This window comes from Solanum stenotomum, chromosome 2 (assembly GCF_019186545.1).
Source record: "Solanum stenotomum isolate F172 chromosome 2, ASM1918654v1, whole genome shotgun sequence".
Lineage (NCBI taxonomy): Eukaryota > Viridiplantae > Streptophyta > Magnoliopsida > Solanales > Solanaceae > Solanum > Solanum stenotomum.
Window position 1 is genome coordinate 55,700,545 of NC_064283.1, and position 22,771 is coordinate 55,723,315.

The window sequence follows — 22,771 nt, forward strand, 5'->3', positions numbered from 1 at the left end:
TTTGTTTATTCATCATGTGTCGAGTTTTTTCATATATCCAGAGTTTGAACCCGAGACATCAGGTGGGGATCCTATTCATCCATTACATATTTTCCTAATGAAGTATTCACAGAACAAGTGGTAGGCTATCACTCTTTTATTTTCCCAATTTATATAAACCAGCTCTTCTCACTTCCATTTATTTCACTTTTCTTCCCTATACTATGCTTCACTTTTTCTTGGTGTATTTGCATAAAGATTCAATCTTTTTGGTGTTTCAATTAATGGGTTGCTCCGTTTCTCGTTCCTATCATGACTTTGCTACCAGAAATGTATCAAACTCACATTCAGCTCCAGTTTCAACAACACTCTTCCTACCGACACCTCTAATTCACTATCCACCTCTTTGTAAAGGGGACACCAATCACTTAGTTTCACTCACTTCCTCTACCTATGGATCGCTTGATCATCGAGTTTTAGACAACCCCACCACATCTGAGGATGACCCTTTATCTCCTGATGCAACAATCAACACTTGGGAGCTAATGGAAGGCCTTGATGACATAGATTTTCGTATGGTTCCATCCCCTGTATATGATATTCAGAAAGAATTGGTGAAGTCTAATGAGCACCCGAGTACGAAGCCATTATGGAAGCATTTGTCAGAGGAATCATTGTTGGCGAAAATGGATCCTAATGTAGCTTTAAGTTATAAAAAAGCATTGTACTCTTCCAAACAATATAAGCATGATGAGGATGATAGTTCAAGTTGTTTGAGCTCATTTTCGCGTAATACTGATCACATCTACTTAAAAGGTACTGAAGATAAGGTTGTTGTGTATTTTACTAGTCTGAGGGGAATCAGGAAGACTTATGAAGATTGTTGTTCCGTGCGTATGATCTTCAAAGGGGTTCGTGTATGTGTAGACGAAAGGGATATCTCTATGGATTCATCGTATAGAAAAGAGTTACAAGATGTGTTACAAGGTAAAACACTAAGCTTGCCTCGGGTGTTTATAAGAGGGAAGTACATTGGTGGTTTAGAAGAGATTAAACAACTTCATGATACCGGAGAATTGGCTAAGCTTTTAGAAGGGTTCGCAGTTATGAATGATGGATTCACTTGTGAAAGTTGTGGTGAGGTGAGGTTTGTACCATGTCCTAGTTGCAATGGAAGCCAGAAATTGTTCCAAGAGGAGGAAGGGAAGTCGATGAGGTGTCCACGTTGCAACGAAAATGGATTAATTCGTTGCCCGGGCTGCTGCCCTTGAATGCAGCTAGCTCTTGGACTGATCACTGTTTAAACTTAGGGTTCTTTGTTATTACTGGTATATATTTGTATATGGATCTGTCTAGGTGCAAAAGTATATTGTAAACACTTGCATTAAGTTATGTACTCTCAACTTATGTCACTCGGACACTTCAATAATAGTGCTTGTTGAATCCTTCAAATTCCAAAACAGTACACTTTTAAAGGATCCAACACGAGTATATGATAACTTGTCTACATCATTTATTGTCGGTGGCTACTAATCTTGCCTTACTATGGAACCAAGTGGCAAATGCAAAAATGCCAAAATTCAAGAGAAACATTTAGTTATGACCCCATTTCTTAATAATAATGATAAGGATGTTAGATAAGACAGCTGCAATACATTGGAGCTGTGTTTAAAGATGCATTTTGAGCAAATTGATGAAAATGTTATGAGCAAACATTACTCAAACAGTTAAATTTTTTGTAAAATGTTAAATGATTATTTAATGTTTTATCAATCTCGAACAGCTATATTTGCACAACTACTAAACAATGGGAAAAATTCCAAATAATGGCCTAAAGAGAAATATTTGCATAAATCAACCTTTAATAAGTTGTCTCAAGTCATAAAGAGGATGTTGGTATATTTATTAGTATTTAATTATTTGATATTATGTATTCACTTACTTGACTATTTTGAATCTACCGCGTAGGGCTCGCCATTAAAGGAAAAGTTGGCCGACTCAAGTATATTTGTAGCCTAAAGCCGAAATCAAATGGAGGCCTTAAACTTTATTTCATTTATTTTTATGAAGTTTATTATAGCCGGTTCAATTAATTTTTTTTAAGACATAGTTTCTAGATGTGACAAACTCCTTCTAATAATTCTTTTGAAAAGTTCACATTTTCTACAAATAATACTCAATATTTATTTTAAGAAAATACCTATAACTTATTATTGCTAAAGAAAATGGGTCCCCTTAAATTTGGGAACTAATGCACTTGTTTTTTTTCTAAGCATGTAGAGTCGATCCTGAGTTCTTCCTACCAAAAATTTCTCCATTTCCACAAGGACTCATTAATTATAAATGAAGAGATCCTATTCATTTTACCATATATCGTTAATAATATGAGGATGTCATTAACCAAATACATAATGTTTAGGAGTTCCAATACTATTACATAATACACCATTTAACGGAAGGCATGATCATAATCATCGAAATGAGATTTACGATTCGCACCCCTAATGTATGCTCTCTTTTGTGACTTACATCGTATTTTATTATTTTTAATAATTTACAAGGCGTAATCTTTTTAGTCTACAAGGATAAAATAGAAAAATTAACAAGTTAGCATATTTGTTAGAATTATAAAATATAATAATTAATAGTTAAATTACTCTCTACCAATAACATGATTGTTCTAGTCATTCTTTCTTAATACATGTATAAAGCCATACAAATAAAGATTAAAACAAACACTTTCATCTACTAACAAACAAAAACCCAACAAAAAAGAAAGAAAAAAGAGGAGCCCACAAAAAATCTGAATTTGATTTTAATAACTTATATAAATCAGAAGAAAAAAAAGTGTAATGAGTTGATGGAATAGCAGCAATAACTTAAACACCACAAATACCAATTGGTTGAAAGAAATAATTGTTTGATCAAAATAAAAGAGATTTATCTTCAAACATTAATGGTGTCCCCTCCAGAGATATTAATGTTGAGACTAAGGGTGTGTTTGGTATGGGGGAAAACATTTTCCATTTTTATCATGTTTGATTGGCTTAAATGTTTCGAAATTATTTTCCAAATCAATTCATTTTCCTCAAATTTAAGGAAAATGACTTTCCTTTCAAAATTAAGAAAAACATTTTCCAAAACTCTACTTCATCCTTTATTTTTTTTTAATATTGCTTTTGAAAAATATTATAAATATATGATTTTTAACTTTTACGCCACTCCCCCCGCCACCCCCAACCAAACAAGGCCAATCCCACCCATGCCACCCCCTCCCATGCCAGCCCGTCTATTTTTTTATTTTTTTTTAAAAATCATTTTTTACGCCACCCTCACCCCTACCCACTCCCGTCTAAATTTTTTTTTGAAAAAGATTTCAAATTAATTTTTTTTTCATTTTTACGTCACCCCTACCCCTACACCCCCCCTCCCACACCAACCCCTCTCCCGCTACCCCGTCAAGTTTTTTTTTATAATAAAAATTAATTTTGAAAAATATTTAAAAAATTTTTAAAAATCATTTTTACGCCAACCCTCATGTAACACCAGTATCCGAAAATAGACCAAACCAACAAATTTCTAGAAGTTGCAGGTGCAACACACGGTTGCCACCCACGAACCGTAAGGTGACCCACGTTTCATCCTGGTGGTCCGTGGATGGTCACTTGCAACCTTCCCCAGAAACTCAAACAAAAACTATTCTAAGGCATGACCCACGGCTGGACCCACAGACAATAGGTCAGACCACAGATCGCGGTTTAAGTCTGTGAATCGAGGCCTTAGAACCTGGTCTCTGAAGTCGATCGACGGACTGACAAGGCGGATCAGGGATCAGTCCTTGGATCGTCGATCAGTACGTAGGTCGAGACCCTCAGAACCTAGTATCTGAAGTCGATCAACGAACGGATTGTGGATCAGTCCACGGACCATCGATCCGTCCGTAGGTCGAGACCCTCAGGTACCCCAAAACCCATTCTCTGAAGTCGATCGACGGACTGACAGGACGGACTGTCGATCAGTCCCGTTGGTGGCTTCAGCAGCTTTTAAGTCAGGCGTCGTTTGGTCTTTTCCTTATGCGTTGGATCCCTAAACTACGTCGTTTAACCCCTAAACTACGTAGTTTTGGTCAGTTTTAGCCTAGTAAATTAATTAGAACCTACCCTAATCAATTATTCACCAAAATCAAGTGAAACTTAGAGCAAAATAGAGGAGAAAGTTGAGCAGCCCTAGTTCAAGAACGCAACGAGTTTTCATCTGTTCCAGCCCGAAATCAAAATATTTCTCCATAGAATTCGTCACCAGGTATGTGGGATTTCACTAGTGGGTTCCTTTCATCCATTAGGTCCCTATATTTCAGTCAGAATCTTGATTCCCTTAATATTATCTAGACCTAGGATTTCTTGAATGTTAGAAATTGTTGGGTTTTAACAATTAGAATGATCCAAATTAGATTATCATATTGTTGCTTAGTTTCTTGTATGATATTCAAAACCCTAGCTATGTAGTTCTTTTAGTTCATGAATTACACATGCTAGGTCTGTTATTTCAGATATACATGCTTCAGTGTATGAATGTCACATGATCAGTTATAATTGTTGCATTCTAAGAGTTTGCATGTTAGTATTGAGCTACCCAGTACTTCAACATTTCAGTCATAATATTGCTTATATACATTCTAATTGGGAGTAGGGTTAGACCGAGTGGACTAAGGTTCAGCGTACCCAAATAGTCCCAGAACTATGTGCCCCCATAAGCTTATATGTCCCTTCTGTGGGGATTACATTTTAGTGATCACGCCAGTCATGCCTCTATACCTATAGCAGGGTATATTGGGTCATCTCGATGGGGCGTATACATCGGACTGTAGTTTTATGTCGGTTATTAGTAGCTCCCTTACAGTCAAATTCTATTGCATTGACCATGTTGTCAGTTACAGTCAGATTTCAGACTCAGCATGTTATAAAGTTGGTCATTGCATTATGTTAGATCATGTTCAGTATTCTCAGTATAGTATTATGCTCATCTCTTATCATTGCGTAGATATATGTTTTGGTTCAGTTATGTTTATTGTTCAACTTTATTCTATCCTGGATGCTCAATACATTTCAAGTACTAACACATACTCTGCGCTACTTCTTCTCGTGATGTAGGTTCAGGTTCTCAGCTTCCAGATCACGCATAGATTGGTTCCCGATCTTCAGCTCAGCAGTATCAGTGGTGAGTCCTCATTCTCCGAGGACGACAATCATGTTTCTTTTGCTTTTAGTCTTTAGTTTTAGTTTTGCTAGATTTAGCTGGGGCATGTCCCAACACTTTTAGTCAGTTAGACGCTTATTTCAGACATAGTTAGTTTCAGCTTTAGCATTTGAGTTTAACCTTTCAGTTGTTCTTAAACTCTCAAGTTTTATATATATTTAGATAGTTATGGGTATTCCCCATCATTTCATTTCAGTTTATCTTATGATTTAGCTTCCTCATAGTATTTTGTTACTTCAGTTTATTTAATATTCTTATGATATGCCAACAGGGTTATCTTGAGTTCACTCGTGATCCTAGGTCCCATGTCCGTGTCCTGGGGTAGCTTCGGGGTGTGACAAACTTGGTATCAGACCATTAGGCTTAAGAGTCCTAGGATGTCTGAAAAGCCGCGCTAAGTAGAGTCCTTTTCATGGGTGTGAAGTGCACCATATCTAATGAGAGGGAGGCTACAAAGTGTTTTAGGAAAAATATCTTCACTTTCTTGATATTCTTATCGTGCGTAAGGTATTATCTAATTCCTCGTTTCTAACTCGACGTTATGCGCTTTCAGATCATGCCTCCTCGTAGAGCTTATGGAAGGAATGTGAATGCCCGCAACGCTAATGTAGCTCCTCCAATCCTAGATTAGGAAGTTTCGAATGCAGAGTTACGGAACGCAATTCAACTTTTTGCTCAGAGTGTGACCAACCAGAACAACTAGCAGGTTCTAGTTCCTGCAAATGCTAGTGGTGGATCAGCGGTAGCTAGGGTCCGTGACTTTGTTAGGATAAATCTGCCAGAGTTTATAGGGTCGCAAGTTGGTGAGGATCCCCAAAACTTCATAGATGAGGTCAAGAAGATCTTCGGAGTGATGCAAGTGACTGCAAATGATAGGGTGGAGTTAGCATCCTATCAACTTAAGGATGTAGCTCACATATGATTTACTCAATAGAAAGAAAATAGAGGTACAGATGCAACTCCTATCACTTGGGAGTGTTTTAGTGAAAATTTTCTGGACAGATTCTTCCCAAGAGTTTTGAGAAAGGCAAGAGCTCAGGAATTCATGAATTTGAGGCAAGGTAACATGACGATCCAAGAGTACGGACTCAAGTTCACCCAACTCTCCAGGTATGCTTCTCATATGGTTGCCGATTCCAAGGCTCAAATGAACAAATTTCTTTATAGGGTATCCGATTTAGTGAAAACATAATGTAGAAATGCTATGTTGCAGGAAAATATGAACATATCTAGGATCGTGACTCATGCTCAGCAGGTTGAAGGAGATAAGCTTAGGGAACATGCTAAGGATAATAAGAAGGCTAGAATAGACAACTATGATTATTCTCAACAGAAATCGGGTGGTGGAATTCGCTCGCAGTTTCAGCCAAAGTCTTCAACTCCAACACCATCATCAGCTAGTGTTCCATCTTCCAAGTTTCGACAGGATCAGAAAGGTCGGGTATCAGGCTCTAAGTCTCAGAGGAGTGTTTCAGGCACCAAACCCTACCCAACTTATCCAAAATGTGGTAAGAACCCTTCGGGCGATTGTCTTGCAGGAAAGGAACTATGTTTTGGGTGTGTCAGTCTGGTCACAGGTTGAGAGATTGTCCTTTTGCTAAAACGGGTCAATGATGCGACAATGGTAGGGCTCAATCCATAACTTCAGCAACACTAGAAGGTCGCCTGACTCAGCACCGTAACTCATCTGGTACAGGTGGCGGACAACACAAAAATAGGTTGTATGCTCTTTAGGCTCGCCAGGATCAGGAAGATTCTTCTGATGTGGTCTACTAGTACGTTACGAGTTTTTAACTTAGATGTTTATGCTTTGTTAGATCCAGGGGCTACTCTTTCCTTTGTAACTCCCTATATAGTAGTAAACTTCAATGTTAGACCAGAAACTCTCTCAGAACCCTTCTTAGTCTCTACTCTAGTCGGTGCCCAGTTATAGCTAGACGGGTAGACAGAAATTACCCTATCACAGTCTATCAGAAAGTCACCTTAGTAGATATTGTAGATTTAGAAATCGTAGACTTCGATGTCATTTTAGGCATGGATTGGTTACATTCCTGTTATGCCTCAGTCGATTGTAGAACTAGGATCGTTCGTTTTCAGTTTCCAGACGAAACAATCTTAGCATGGAAGGGTAGTAACTTAGCGCCTATGGGTCAATTTATTTCTTACCTTAAGGCCAGAAAGATGTTCTCTAAGGGGTATCTTTATCATCTAGTTCGGGTTAAGGATTCAAGCTCTGAAACCCCAACTCTTGAGTCAGTTCTTGTAGTTAACGAGTTCCCAGAAGTGTTTATAGAAGATCTTCCCGGAGTTCCTCCTGAAAGAGAAATGGACTTTGGAATTGATCTCCTTCTAGATACCCAGTCTATTTCTATTTCTCCTTAAAAAATGGCTCCAGCTGAGCTTAAAGAATTGAAAAAGCAGTTGAAAGACCTTCTAGAAAGATGGTTCTCTCAGGATGTGCATTGACTATAGGCAGTTGAACAAAGTCACAATCAAGAATAAGTATCACATCCCCAGGATTGATGACTTGTTTGATCAACTTCAGGGTGCTAGTCATTTCTCAAAGATAAACCTCAGATCCGGTTATCATAAACTTAGAGTCAGAGATAGTGACATTCTGAAAACAGCCTTCAGAACTCGGTATGGTCATTATGAATTTGTAGTTATGTCATTTGGACTAATCAATGCTCCTGCAGCTTTCATGGATTTGATGAACAAAGTGTTCAAGCAGTATTTGGACTTGTTCGTTATCGTCTTTATTGATGATATCCTCATTTACTCTAAGAATGAGGAAGAACATGCGACTCATTTTAGGGTTGCCCTGCAAACTCTCAAAGAATACTAGTTATTCGCTAAGTTTAGTAAATGTGAGTTTTGGTTGCAATCAGTTGCTTTTCTTGGGCATATTGTGTCTAGCAAAGGGATCCGAGTGGATTCTCAGAAAATAGAAGCAGTGAAATAATGGTCCAGACCTACCTCTCCTTCAGATATCAGAAGTTTCTTAAGTTTGGCATGTTACTACAGAAGGTTTGTGGAAGGATTTTCATCCATAGCTTCTCCATTGACTAAGTGGACTCAAAAAAAGGTTAAGTTCTAGTGGTCAGATAATTGTGAGAAAAGCTTCACAGAATTGAAAACTAGGTTAACTACAACTCCCGTTTTGACTCTACCAGAGGGTTCAGACGGTTATGTGATCTACTGTGATGCATCCAGAGTCGGCCTAGCTTGTGTACTGATGCAATGATGTAAGGTTATAGCTTATGCTTCTAGACAACTTAAGGTGCATGAGAAGAACTATCCGACTCATGACCTCGAGTTTGAAGCAGTGGTGTTTGCACTTAAGATTTGGAGACATTACTTGTATGGTGTTCATGTAGATGTGTTCACAGACCATAAAAGACTTCAGTATGTGTTCACCCAGAAAGAGTTGAATCTTCGCCAGAGAAGATGGCTTGAGTTCCTTAAGGATTATGATATGAGTGTACATTACCATCCTGGTAAGGCCAATGTAGTAGCAGATGCCCTTAGTAGACTATCTATGGGTAGTGTAGCACATGTTGGGTAAGAAGTAAATGAACTAGCAAAAGATGTTCACAGGCATGCTTGTTTGGGAGTTCGGCTTATGAGAATATCAGATGATGGTGTAACGGTTCAGAATGGGTCATAATCTTCATTGGTAGCGGAGGTTAAATAGAAGCAAGACAGTGACCCGGTATTGCTTCAACTAAAGGGTGCAGTTCATCAATAGAGAGTTGAGGTCTTCTCCCAAGGAGGAGATGGTGTGCTTCGCTATCAAGGTCGCTTATGTGTTCCTAAGGTGGGTGAGTTGAGACAACAGATCCCTGCAGAAGCCCGTAATTCCAAATATTCTATTCATCCAGGCATCACTAAGATGGACTGCGATCTGCGGGAAGTAGTTTGGTGGAATGGTATGAAAAATGATATAGCGGATTTTGTGGCTAAGTGCCCTAATTGCTAGGAAGTGAAGGTAGAACATCAGAAACTAGGAGGTATGACTCAAGAGATCAACATTCCTACTGGAAATGAGAAGTGATCAACATGGACTTCATTACAGGTTTACCTCGTACTAGCAGACAACGTGACTCTATTTGAGTGATAGTTGACAGAGTTACTAAGTCTGCGCGCTTTTTGGCTGTTAAGACTACAAATTCAGTGGAGGACTATGCCAAACTTTACATTAATGAGATAGTCAGGTTGCATGTGGTTCCTTTGTCTATCATTTCAGATAGAGGTCCTCAATTTACCTCTCATTTCTAGAAGTTATTTCAGAAAGGTGTTGGTACTCAGGTTAATCTTAGCACAACATTTCATCCACATACAGATGGTCAGGCAGAGCGTACCATTCAAATCTTAGAGGACATGTTGAGGGATTGTGTGATCGATTTCAAGGGTAGTTGGGATAATCACCTTCCTCTTATAGAGTTCGCCTACAATAATAGCTACCATTGCAGCATTTAGATGGCCCTTTATGAGGCATTGTATGGGCATAGATGTAGATCTCCAATTGGTTGATTTGAAGTAGGTGAAACAACCTTGATAGGGCCAGATTCAGTTCATGATGCTATGGAGAAAGTGCAACATATACTTAGGACAGGCCAATGTCGTGCCCCGTTTTTCTCAAAACGGGTTTGGGTGCACGACCTAACAACTCTTTTGGGCTTTGGGAAGATGAAGAGTCGCTACCTAATGAATTAAGGCGTGTTAGGGCACCTATCTAACCTAACTAATTCTAACTAAAGGTCAACGAACCAGAGATCAGGCTAAGGGTTCAAATTACCTCGAGAGGAAGGTGCTAGGCATCTTTCGAGGTCCACAAATGTGGGTCCCGGCCGTATGTCATGTAATTTATGTGGGGGTTACAAGTAGTATTTGAGGTCACTTCATTTATTATTATTTAATTAAACATGCTTGCTAGGTGATAACTAATATTAAACAATTAAGGCCAACTCATTTATTTATTTAATTAATTAAGCATGCAAAAACTAGGTGATAACGTATTACTAAATAATTAACACAAATAAAATTTAAAAGAGATAGCGAGAAGATAGAAAGTAGACAACTATATAAGTAAATATCATTTTTTATTTAATTAAACTACCCCAAATAAATATAATTATAAATAGATAAAGGGAGAAAGGAAACGGAGACTCTGAAGGACTTTACGAATCAACACTCGACTTTTCTTTATTTCGGTCGGTTACTCGTAGGGACAGACAAAACCAAGGTTTGTCGTTAAGACCGAGTCGATGTCATCATCTTTGTAGGGCCTAAAATACCCCTACCCCACCACCGCATGCTTTTCGTCTCTACAAAGTGCCAATCGTCCCCGCTTAAGGTCCAAGAGGCATTGGACTACTATTAGGGTGGATTTAGACAAAGATAAAATATATGATTCCTAATAGGCCCACCTAGACACCAAGTCAAACAAATAGGACAACACTTAGCACGTAAATCTCATATTGGCCTCTAGGTTTTTTTTTTATTTAGCATGCTGGCAAACACACATAAAGTGAAACGTCTCATGCTTAACTGTGTGCATAGACAAGCAAACACTCAATATAACATATAGATTAAATTTAAATGGGCAAAAATATTACAAGTTAGGTAAAGCTTATTAGACTGATTTAATTAGTAATTAATTTAAAATGGGCACTTTATAATAATGCAAATGGGCAAAAGTATTTGAAAGCAATAGCAAATTATTAATGCTGAAATGTTTATTTCAAGTGGCAACAGTTTATTAGACTGATTTTAAAGGTTGCAGAAAATTATTACAGAAAGCCGATTTTAGTTACCAATAGATTTTTAAAAAGACAGAAATATTATTGCAAGAGAGTGATTTAATAACTCTATTTTAAATGGTAGACAAATTTAATATCACAGTTAACATGCAGGAGAAGATATTGATTTATTTTAACTAAAACAAGGTATTTAACTACATGGTTAATTTTACACTAAAATTAGGCAAGCTTTAAGTAGGTGAGTGGTGACAAGTAATTGATTTTATTTTAGACAAATCTTGAGTGCAAATATTAGAATGGGAACGATCAAACAGAACACACTCCTATAGGCATGCTTTCTAACAACAAGTAAGTTTGCGACAAAGTAGCAATTAGCACATAAACCCCCTCCCCTTGGACGATCCCCAAGATTATTTCATATATATAGAGAGTGTTACTACAAAATTATTACAACACCAAATAAAATAATACAAATATTATAAAAACGAATGAAAACTAGATCCCATCTGAAAGACTCATCCCTAGCGACTCCTTGAATTGTAAACCAAGTCCGAACCTGCTAAAGTGAGATATAGACAAATATATGGCATACAATAATATAATATAATAAAACAATAGCACTAATTACGGGCAGATTCAACATATGCGCATGTTAATTTTATACATATTCGGCAAAACAAGCATTTAGACAAGTAAAACATAACGACAAATATAATATCTCACAGAACGAGGAGAGAGCAAAAACTGACCCAGATGTTCCATTTTTATTTCATTTTTTCAAACACACAACAACAATCATAATAAAATAATACAAGATGAAATTTAAACTAATGAAGAAAAGCTAACCGATTATGCAGAAAGTTTTATCGGCAATTAAGTATTTTAGCAAAATATCCAAACCGAATCAGCTACAGAGCTACACAGCAAAGCGAGAGCAGTTCAATGCTTTAGGCTTCTTTTCTTTTAAACCGTAAAGTATTTTTTTTTCTTTTTAGTGTTAAGAATGTGTAATAAGGTTTAACCGTGTGATGGTTCTAGCCTTTTTGTTTTATAATGAGACAAAGAGCCACTTTATATAATTGCAAAATAGAGCATGCAAAGGAAAACAATAAATTGAGGAGTCAATTATAATTTATTTCCTTAAACAATCGGGAACCGAATCAAATTCTATATAATTTATTTTATTTTTACCAAATATAAAAGCAAGTGAGAATCTGCATACTAAAAAAAATGTTAATATTATTTAATATCGACAAGCAATTTATTACCATATAATCAGACAAATCAGAAACGGGCAAGAGACAATTATGGAAATAAAATCAATCTACTGGATCAAGCAAAGAATCAATTCAATTTAAACAAATTGCATTACCTTAAAGAAAGCCATAAATCATGGTTCAAGCAACTAGAGTTATTGACCATTTCTAATAATCAATTATATGCGAGAAAACATTAACAAATTAGCATAATTAGGAGATTAGCATAATTAGGAGAAATCAAAGCAACATTTAATCGGTTAATTATGCATTACCAATTTCAGCAATCATATTATCATCCATTTGAAGGCTTAAATCATATGACACCATATCATTATCAAGCTAACAAACAAGTCCACAAGAACAAGGGAAATCATAACTAATACAGTTCACATTAAAAATGGAATAAACTTTCATAAAGTGAGCATGCATAACATCATTTATACATCAGAAAATCCATGCCAAAATGTGAATGAAAAGAAAAACAACATTTATTAAAAAATGAGATATTAATTTTACAGAACTATACCTGGACGGATCTGTTAGAGGTCCGTCTTTTAAACCAACTCAAGATTTCAAAATCTCCAGCGGAGCTCGCTTGTTTGGAGTTTATTAGTGCTATTTGCCGGCGTCACTGACCTCACATGGCTGCTGGTTCTCACTGAAAAGAGAAGAGAAACGAGGCAGCGCTGGCTCTACCTTTTCGCAGGCGATTGCTGCTTTCTCGCTGCTTGCTGCTGCTGCTGTTTGCACCGACTGGAGCTGCTGCCAGCGATGGAGGCTTGCTGGTAGTTCTCGCCAGCTGTTGGAGTTGTTGTCGTTTGGATCCTGCTATTGTCACCAGAAAAAGAGGAGACTGACGCTGGCCTGCTGCTCGGAGTAGCGTCATTGCTGCTGTCCGGTGGCTTCACTGGTCGAAGCTGCTGCACGTGCTCGCCTGGCTGCTTTATCTGCGCCGACTGCTTGCTGTTGGTGGTCCTGTGAAAAGAGGAGAGAGAATAGAAGAAGAAAAGAGGAGAGGCGATTGAGGACTGGTGGTGTCGGAGTCTCGCTAATTGGAGCAGCGAAATGGCAACCGCCATTGTTGTTGTTGTCGATGGAGGAGAAAGACGGAGAAGAGAGAAAGGGGCGGCGACTGCTGATTTTTTTGGAGGAGGAGAATGAATAATGTTTAGGGTTAGGTTCTTTTGACTATTAAAATAGGAAAGTAAGGGAAATTGATCATGACCCTTGGATTATGATTAGATGAGCGGCTAGGATTTAATTTAAGGATGGACAGACGAGATTAAAATAAAATGGGTCTTGAGAGTTGAATTGGAATGACCAAAAATTGAAATAAATATTGGCTAGAATTGAAATGAAAGGTGGCTATAATTGAAATAAGATTGGAATTGAATAGGCTAAAATTGCAAGGAATTAGAATAAAATAGGTTACAATTTAAATGATTTAGAGCAATTTTAAAAGAAATGCTATCCAATTTAAATACTACAAAATTATAATTAAAATTACTTAAAATTTTTAAACATTTGAATTATTTTGAATTTTACTAATAGTTTAAAAATATTTTAATAGTATTTACAATAATTTTTTTATAAAACATGCATACTAAATATAACTTTTAGACAAAATCGATTATAATTTTAAACTCGACACATTTTTTTAAAAAATAATTATTTAATCGAATAGCATTTTCGAAAATTGCTAAAGGTCGGTTAAAATTGGGTGTCGACAGCTGCGCCTTGGTTGCTTGAGAATGAAGGATAAATTGTCGGGCAACCAACGTTGACTTAGTAGCCGATTTTGTTCGACCGACGAGAGATGTCAGTGGGATCAATTGAAATAATATATAGTCGGAGAGGGTACGACCGAGACTTTGGTATTAAGCTACCTACATATCTCTGGTTATACGAGAATCAGGTCGTGTGTAGTTCTAGACTCAGGAGCAAACGAAACTCCTAAGAATTGAAAGAGTGGTACGGTATACGAACGAGAGTGACATTAGCTTGAATGGATAAGATTAGAGTAGCGAGAAGAGCATGATGGAGTGATTTCTAGATTAAGGGTAGAATCTGATGAGAAGCGGTAATATGAGTAGCCAGGGATTAAATGGAAAATGGTGATACGAGTAGCAAAGAGTTTGGTAGGGCCTCTGTTGTGATAAATGTAAGCACGATAATTGTAGCTGAGAGGGAGATTGATCTCGCCTGTAAAATGTTAGTCTCTGCAAATCTGTAGCTTGTAATATTATTAAAGCGAATATATCAAACAAACGATAGAGGTAGACATGATGCAATTTCCCATATCGACAATGATGTTTGCCATAAGACTATGAAAATGATGTCTAGGGCCATGATATAGAAAAATTATATCCTCAGGTCATGAAAATGTTGTCTGCGGGCCATGAAAAATGATGCCTTTAGACTATGACACCTTTAGATCATGATAAGCAGAAAGTAAATCTGTAGGCCATGATATGATGTCCGTAGGCAATGAAAGATGCCTTCAGACCATGACGCCTTCGGAACATAAGTAATGAGTAAAGAAATTGTATCTGTAATTCGGGCATCTGTTGATACTTGTAGCTTGATTGGAGTTTATTCGGGCATATGTAATTCTCGAGCACAATGCAATCTCGGGCATAATGCAACCTTCCGGCACAATGCAAATCGGGCACAATGCAATCTTTGGGCACAGGCAATATCGGGCACAATGAAATCTCAGGCACATGCAATATCGGGCACAATGTAATTCTCGAGCACATGCAATATCGGACACAATATAATTCTCGGGCACATGCAATATTTGGGCACATGTAATATTGGGCACAATGCAATCTTCGGGCACATGCAATATCGGGCACAATACAATCTTCGGGCACGTGCAATATCGGGCACAATGCAATCTTTGGGCTCGTGCAATACCGGGCACAATGCAATCTTCGGGCTTATGCAATATCGAGCATAATGCAATCTTCGGGCTCAATGCAGTCTCGGGCACATGCAATCTTCAGGCATAATGCAATCTCGGGCATGTGCAATAATGTAATCCTCGGGCACAAATACAATCTCGGGCACATGCAATCCCGAGCTCAAATGCGATCTCGGACACAATGCAATATCGGGCACAAATGTAATCCTGAGCACAATGTAATCTCCGGGCATAATATAGTTTTTGGACTCATGCGATAATTTGTTTGAGGGCATAAACCTTCGCCTTTTAGAAGGATTGAGTGTCATTTGTTAACGAATTCAGAATATTCTAGCTTTGACCCTTCGTCCTATTGTATGGAGTGGGTACAGTTGAATACTGATTTGTCGGGCTCAAAATAACTTGGTCCTTCATCCTACCGGAAGGATAGTATGCCATTTGACTGGTGATTTGGGCTCAGTATAGAGCAGTTTGGTCCTTCTCATTGTTGGAAGGTCAATGTGCTATTCGTTGGTGATTTTCGAGTTCTGAATAATGTAGCTTGGTCACTCTTCCTATTGAAAGGACGGAATGCCATTGATTAGCGATTTATCGGATATATCGACACATTGATCCTTCAAGTGGTGTTGAAGTTGCTTCTTATATATGTACCTATATTTTCTGCGTTCAAAGAAAAATAATTAGTTAAAGGGAAGGTTGATTTGTATCCCTGATTTGGCACAATATGCTCCTCTGATGTCTGCTCGTATGTCCTTTGAAATGTTGTCGTAAATTTTGAGGTCCTCCTCAAAATTTTCTGCCCCAGTGTTGAATTTCTGCTATTCTGATTTTGGATGTAGATTGTAGCTTGATTGTTGTGAATTTTTGAGATCCTCTGAAAATTCTGTCCAAGTCTTGATTTGCAAGAAAATATGTTTTTGAAGGAATTTTTGAAACCCTTTCAAAAATTTTGCTTCAGTATCGAGATTTAGCAAGAAAAATACTCTTTTATGAAATTTTTGAGACCCTCTAAAAAATTTTACCCTAGTTACTAATTTGCGTGAAGAAATGCTTTTGCAGGAATTTTGAGTTCCCTACAGAAAATTCTGCTTCAGTATCATCACTTGCAAGGAAATGTCCTTTTGATGAAATTTTTGAGACCCTCTCAAAAATTCTGCTCCAGTTAACAGTCAAAAGGGAAAATGGAATTTTTATTATGATTAGACCGAACTCCATAGGAGCGCCTACGTATCCCCTCTTAAACGGGAATCAGGTCTGACGTAGTCTAAATACAAGAACATGAGACATTAAACAGAGCATCCTTAAGCAATACTGAAATGATAGATTTTGACTAACTTTATTGCCTATATGCTAACATGGGTATTTTCCTTGTCTAAATGTAGAAAACTTGAACTTTGAATGGCGCAAGACTTATTGGATACTGCTTCGAATGAGCTTCGACATGTTCATTGTTGGGGTTCCGCTGGCGCGAAGTCCTCCAAGCATATGATTTTGGTATCAATCAATTGCTGAATCTTGTCTTTCAGATCACGACATTCTTCTATGGTATGACCCTTCATCCTTGAGTGATAAGCTCAAACCTTAGTGGGTTCAGTCCACCTTGCACATGTATTAATCCTAATTTCACTGATAGGAGCGATGTGACTTGCAAGCCTCAACTTTTCATAAAATTTATCTATAGGCTCAGTCAAAGTAGTGTAAATTTTGACGGGCCTCTTCTCAACATTGAATAGGTTTTTGCGAATATGTTTTTGAGTGAGGGTTTTTATATTGTGAACAAGATAAATAGGATTTTGATAGGGTAGAGGAGACTTTTGATATGGAGGAATTTGAAATGGTATAAGTGGCGCACAATACCAAGGGACTTGGTGTAGAAGTGTTTGATATTGGGGAGCTTGTAAGGGAGGACTCGGCAAACTCGGAGTAAGATATGGAGGTCTGGAAGCATAAGCATGATGTTGAAGAGGATATGGGTAATTTGGAAAGTGAGTGTTCTTTGGAGGCATTTGAATGGAGCTTGGTTGATTTTGCAAAGTGGGGTAAGTTGGTGGGGGATTATCTTGGAGAGTGGCTTGACTTGTGACATGCGACTTATTTATGTTTGTCTCTAAAGTGGGATCGACAGAGAGAAACAACTTGGCCAACCCGCCCATATCAGACACTTCTTCTTCTAATTCCCTTATCTTCTTTTCCAAACGTGAGATCAACTTCGTTTGAAGGATGCTTCTTTTCAATAGTCTTACTCATAATCTTCTCATTAGTCGCTGTCCTCTTCTCTTTGTGGTTCTCATTTGGAAGAGAAGGAATATCGTCCTTTGATCGTGTGTGGTAAACCATGGTCTACAGATCAACCGTTGGGGAAGGGTAAAAAATAAAAGTAAAAATAAAAGAAAACCCAAGTTAGAGCGTTGCATTAATTGAGATAGGACCCTCGTTGAGCCAGAGGTAGGCCTAAGACGACATATAAGTAATACACAATAATTAATTCAAACCTTATTTGCCAATTGGAGTTTAGAGTTAGAGAAATAAAAATGATCTTTATTTATTATAAAATTCGAACAATACATCATAATTGAAAAACAAAAATTGAAATAAATTAAGGGAAAGGGGGTAACAATGGGAAAGTCGTCCTAAATTCTGAAAATCTTGAAGATATCGGTTCCAAGAGGTTGGCGCCAATTGACTTCTTGTATAGGGAGTGACTTCATTCTTGATCTTCAACACGTTGCATGCCCATATGTTTTCCCTTTCATCAGTGAGCCCATAGTATCCTTTCCCACTCACTTCTTTGTCTTTAACCTCCTTTAGGATCCATATGTAATACTCAAGTGTGCATAAGGCCTGCTGTGCACCAATAGGAATGGTCAACACTCACTCCCATCTTCGGAATATGATGTGGACTTGCGGTTTATCTAGTCCAAATTTATACTAGGATAGCTCCATGTCGGATCGGAGTGGTATTACTTGAGTTCGTCCAAATTGGCGGAGTACTCGAAGAGGAGTGTATGGTTGAACACCTTTTAAGCCAATGAGCTCAATGAAGTATCGGTCATCGCCTCTTACTATTGCATGAGGGGTGGACAACCAATGGAGCTTCCATTGGATGCGGTAGCTCTCGAGCTCTATCAAGAATATTTGCCAGTCTACGAATCCTACAGGGGCGGTGAAAGCTACTATTCTTTTTGGGTGATTATCAATCTTGTTGTCATAACCCAAAAAGCTGTCTACCACGTCGGGCCATAGGTAGAAGTGTTCAATAGCCCATAATTGTAGCAAAAGGTTGCATCCCTCGAAAAATATTCGACCATCGACGCAAGCTGACAGACTCCTCATTATTTCCGCCAAGATCATGGGTACTAGGGTTTTCCTAGGTTTGCCCTCTCTTTGGACCGAATCTCGAACCACGTAACCTAAGCGTGTGTCAATCATTCCCGTTATCTTAGGAAAAAACCAGGGATCCTAATAGGGCAATGACAAAGACATTTAGACGATATGTTTCCCATTCCTTGACAGAGCACTCAAACTCATCAATAAAAGAGTAATAACTATCCACTCGGCCAAAACGTGAATATAGAAAGTCAAAATGAATCCACCCAAGGTCTAAAGAAGGTAAGGTTGGATTTGACTTCATTCTGAGACTTTGTAAGAACTCCCTTGACGGTACTATCATTTCACACTTGTGGTATGGGATGTCAATGAAATCACTTATCTCCCCAATCGTTGGTGCCAAGTCAAAATCCACAAATTTGAAGACCATCCTCACAGGGTCCCAAAATTCTAGCAAGACCCTAATCAGGTGAGAGTTTGGTATGACAAAGATGAAGTAGGTAAGACCGCCCAACAACTAACGAATTTCTCTTTCGCGATCTCTCTTAATATCAATCCACCAACTCCTTAGCTTGTAGTTTACATCTATGACCATTTGCGGGTTTGGGGAGTTGAAAGCATCCATGACTCTGCAAACGAAACAACAAACAACTTCTAAACTCCATTTTGGCAAAGTTTGGCTTAATTTAATTAACGTGATCACATTGACATATAATTATGCAATTTGTCTAAAGGGTGCTGGAGCCCCTTAGACGATAGGGTGGCTACTAATTATGTGGATTGACGCCAAGGGTCAAACCACCTAGGGTTTATACATCATGTATGACCTAAGTAAGATTTCTAAGAGTTGACTTGACACAAACTTGAAAGGGATTCTATGCGAGAAGGCTCGTGGTTTCCCGGTAGTAAAACTATCCGTTCCGTTCACGCATATGCCAACTCTCTATAATTGGGTGTTTGAAGAGAATTGGAGTAATTGTGAGAGGTGCAAAGGCACAACATCACGGTAACAAAATAAAAAAGAAAAAAGGAAGAGGGTCCCAATTGGAGGATGTATGAGTGGAATGACAATTTATCAAAGCAGTAACATTTAACACTTAGGTGGAAAGCAGTAACACATAGGCAGTTTTATAAAAATCGGTATTAAATAAATAAATACATGCATAAATAAAAGGGAGTAAACATATAAACATATTGGAGAATAAAGCAAATAATAAAATAGGGTATGAGATTAAGCATACGAGTAAACAAATAAGGGGAAAGGAAGGGGTTTAATATGGTAATAACAAATAAGGAAGAGGGAAAAGGGTGGAACATGAAAAATAAACAATAAATAAGGAAACCAATAAAAACTAAGCATGGTAATCACCCAAATAAGTAAAGAAGTAACCAAATAAAATAAACCCCACACATATCAAATGAAACAAGTAATGGTAAAAACCTAATATCCCCAGCAGAGTTGTCATTCTGTCGCGTCCCATTTTTCTCAAAACGGGTTTTGGTGCACGACCTAACAACACTTTTGGACTTTGGGAGGATGAAGAGTCGCCACCTAACAAATTAAGGCGCGTTAGGGCACCTACCTAACCTAACTAATTATAACTAAAGGTCAACGAACCAGAGATCAGGGTAAGGGTTCAAATTACCTCGAGAGGAAGGTGTTAGGCATCCTTCGAGGTCCATAAATGTGGGTCCCGGCCGTATGTCATGCAATTTATATGGGGGTTACAAGTAGCATTTAAGGTCACTTCATTTATTATTATTTAATTAAACATGCTTGCTAGGTGATAACTAATATTAAACAATTAAGATTAACTCATTTATTTATTTAATTAATTAAGCATGCAAAAACTAGGTGATAACATAATATTAAATAATTAACACAAATAAATTTTAAAAGAGATAGCGAGAAGATAGAAAGTAGACAACTATATAAGTAAATATTATTTTTTATTTAATTAAACTACCCCAAATAAATATAATTATAAATAGATAAAGGGAGAAAGGAAAGGGAGACTCTGAAGGACTTTACAAATCAGCACTCGATTTTTCTTTATTTCGGTCGGTTACTCGTAGGGACAGATAAAACCAAGGTTTTTCATTAAAACCGAGTCAATGTCATCATCTTCGTAGGGCCTAAACTACCCTTATCCCACCACCGCATGCTTTTCTTCTCTACAAGGTGCCAATCGTCCCCACTTAAGGTCCAAGAGGCATTGGACTGCTATTAGGGTAAATTTAGTTAAAGATAAAATATATGATTCCTAATAGGACCACCTAGACACCAAGTCAAACAAATAGGACAAACTTAGCACGTAAATCTCATATTGGCCTCTAGTTTTTTTATTATTTAGCATGCTAGCAAACACACATAAAGTGAAAGGTCTCATGCTTAAGTGTGTGCATAGACAAGCAAACACTCAATATAACATATAGATTAGATTTAAATGGGTAAAAATATTACAAGTCAGGTAAAGCTTATTAGACTGATTTAATTAGTAATTAATTTAAAATTGGCACTTTATAATAATGCAAATGGGCAAAAGTATTTGAAAGCAATAGCAAATTATTAATGCTAAAATGTTTATTTCAAGTGGCAACAGTTTATTAGACTGATTTTAAAGGTTGCAGAAAATTATTACAGAAAGCCGATTTTAGTTACCAATTGATTTTAAAAAAGACAGAAATATTATTGCAAGAAAGTGATTTAATAACTCTATTTTAAATGGTAGACAAATTTAATATCGCAGTTAACATGCAGGAGAAGATACTGATTTATTTTAAGTAGAAATTACTTATTTTAGATAGAGGATATTCATAGCAGACTAAAAAAACATACTAAAAATTTATTAGAAGCCTATAAATATGCTAATTAAGTGATTAACATGCTGAAATTTTATTAGCAACCTAATATAAATTTATTAGCTGGAAGAGTTAAGTTACTAAAACATGCTGGAATTGTTCAAACTAACTAGTTAGCATCATCGATTTTATTGTTTTAGTCCTATAGGCATGATTTCTAGATAAGAAAAGAGAAGTCACTCGAAACCAATATGCATAATTTCTACACCCAAATAATATATTAAGAATTATGTAACTCCTATAGGCATGGTATCTAAGTGTGCACAAGTTGAGATTTATTTTCTTAGGCATGTATTAGAGCTATTTAAACCTATATGCATAAATACTACACTCAAATAAATGTTTTAAAATTATTTAAATCCCTATTGACATATTTTCTAAAATGGCAGAATTATTGTAAAAATAAATTAAGACAATAATCACACGTTATTCATTCATTATATGTAAGGAGCTTGGTTTAAGAACATGAAGAAAGGATCAGTCATACATTATTTATATTTATTATTAGCGATGAAGAAAGCGACCATAAAAATCAACTAAAGCAAGGTATTTAATTACATGGTTAATTTTACACTAAAATTAGGCAAGCTTTAAGTAGGTGATTGGTGACAAGTAATTGATTTTATTTTAGACAAATCTTGAGTGCAAATATTAGAATGGGAACGATCAAACAGAACACACTCCTATAGGCATGCTTTCTAACAACAAGTAAATTTGCGACCAAATAGCAATTAACACGTAAACTCCCTCCCCTTGGATGATCCCCAAGATTATTTCATATATATAGAGAGTGTTACTACAAAATTATTACAACACCAAATAAAATAATACAAATATTATAAACACGAATGAAAAGTAGATCCCATCTGAAAGATTCATCCCTGGTGAAACTTGAAACCAAGTCCGAACCTAAAGTGAGATACAGACAAATATATGGCATACAATAATATAATATAATAAAACGATAGCACTAACTACGGGTAGATTCAACATATGCGCATGTTCATTTTATACATATTCGGCAAAACAAGCATTTAGACAAGTAAAGCATAACGACAAATATAATATCACACAGAGCGAGGAGAGAGCAAAAACTGACCAGATGTTCCATTTTTATTTCATTTTTTCAAACACACAACAACATTCGTAATAAAATGATACAAGACGAAATTTAAACTAATGAAGAAGAGCTAACCGATTATGCAGAAAGTTTTATCGGCAATTAAGTATTTTAGCAAAATATCCAAACCGATTCAGCTACACAGCAACACAACAAAGCGAGAGCAGTTCAATGCTTTAGACTTCTTTTCTTTTAAACCGTAAAGTATTTTTTTTTCTTTTTAGTGTTAAGAATGTGTAAGAAGGTTTAACCGTGTGATGGTTCTAGCCTTTTTTTTATA

General features: G+C 37.0%; 1 protein-coding gene across 1 annotated transcript; it reads left to right on the forward strand.

Moving 5' to 3' along the window:
* The first annotated feature begins 147 nt into the window (after nt 1-147).
* LOC125856712 (uncharacterized protein At5g39865-like) lies at nt 148-1,265 on the forward strand. Its single transcript, XM_049536335.1, has one exon. The coding sequence runs from the start codon at nt 204-206 to the stop codon at nt 1,248-1,250; it is 1,047 nt and encodes a 348-aa protein (XP_049392292.1). The 5' UTR covers nt 148-203; the 3' UTR covers nt 1,251-1,265.
* The last annotated feature ends 21,506 nt before the right edge of the window (nt 1,266-22,771 follow it).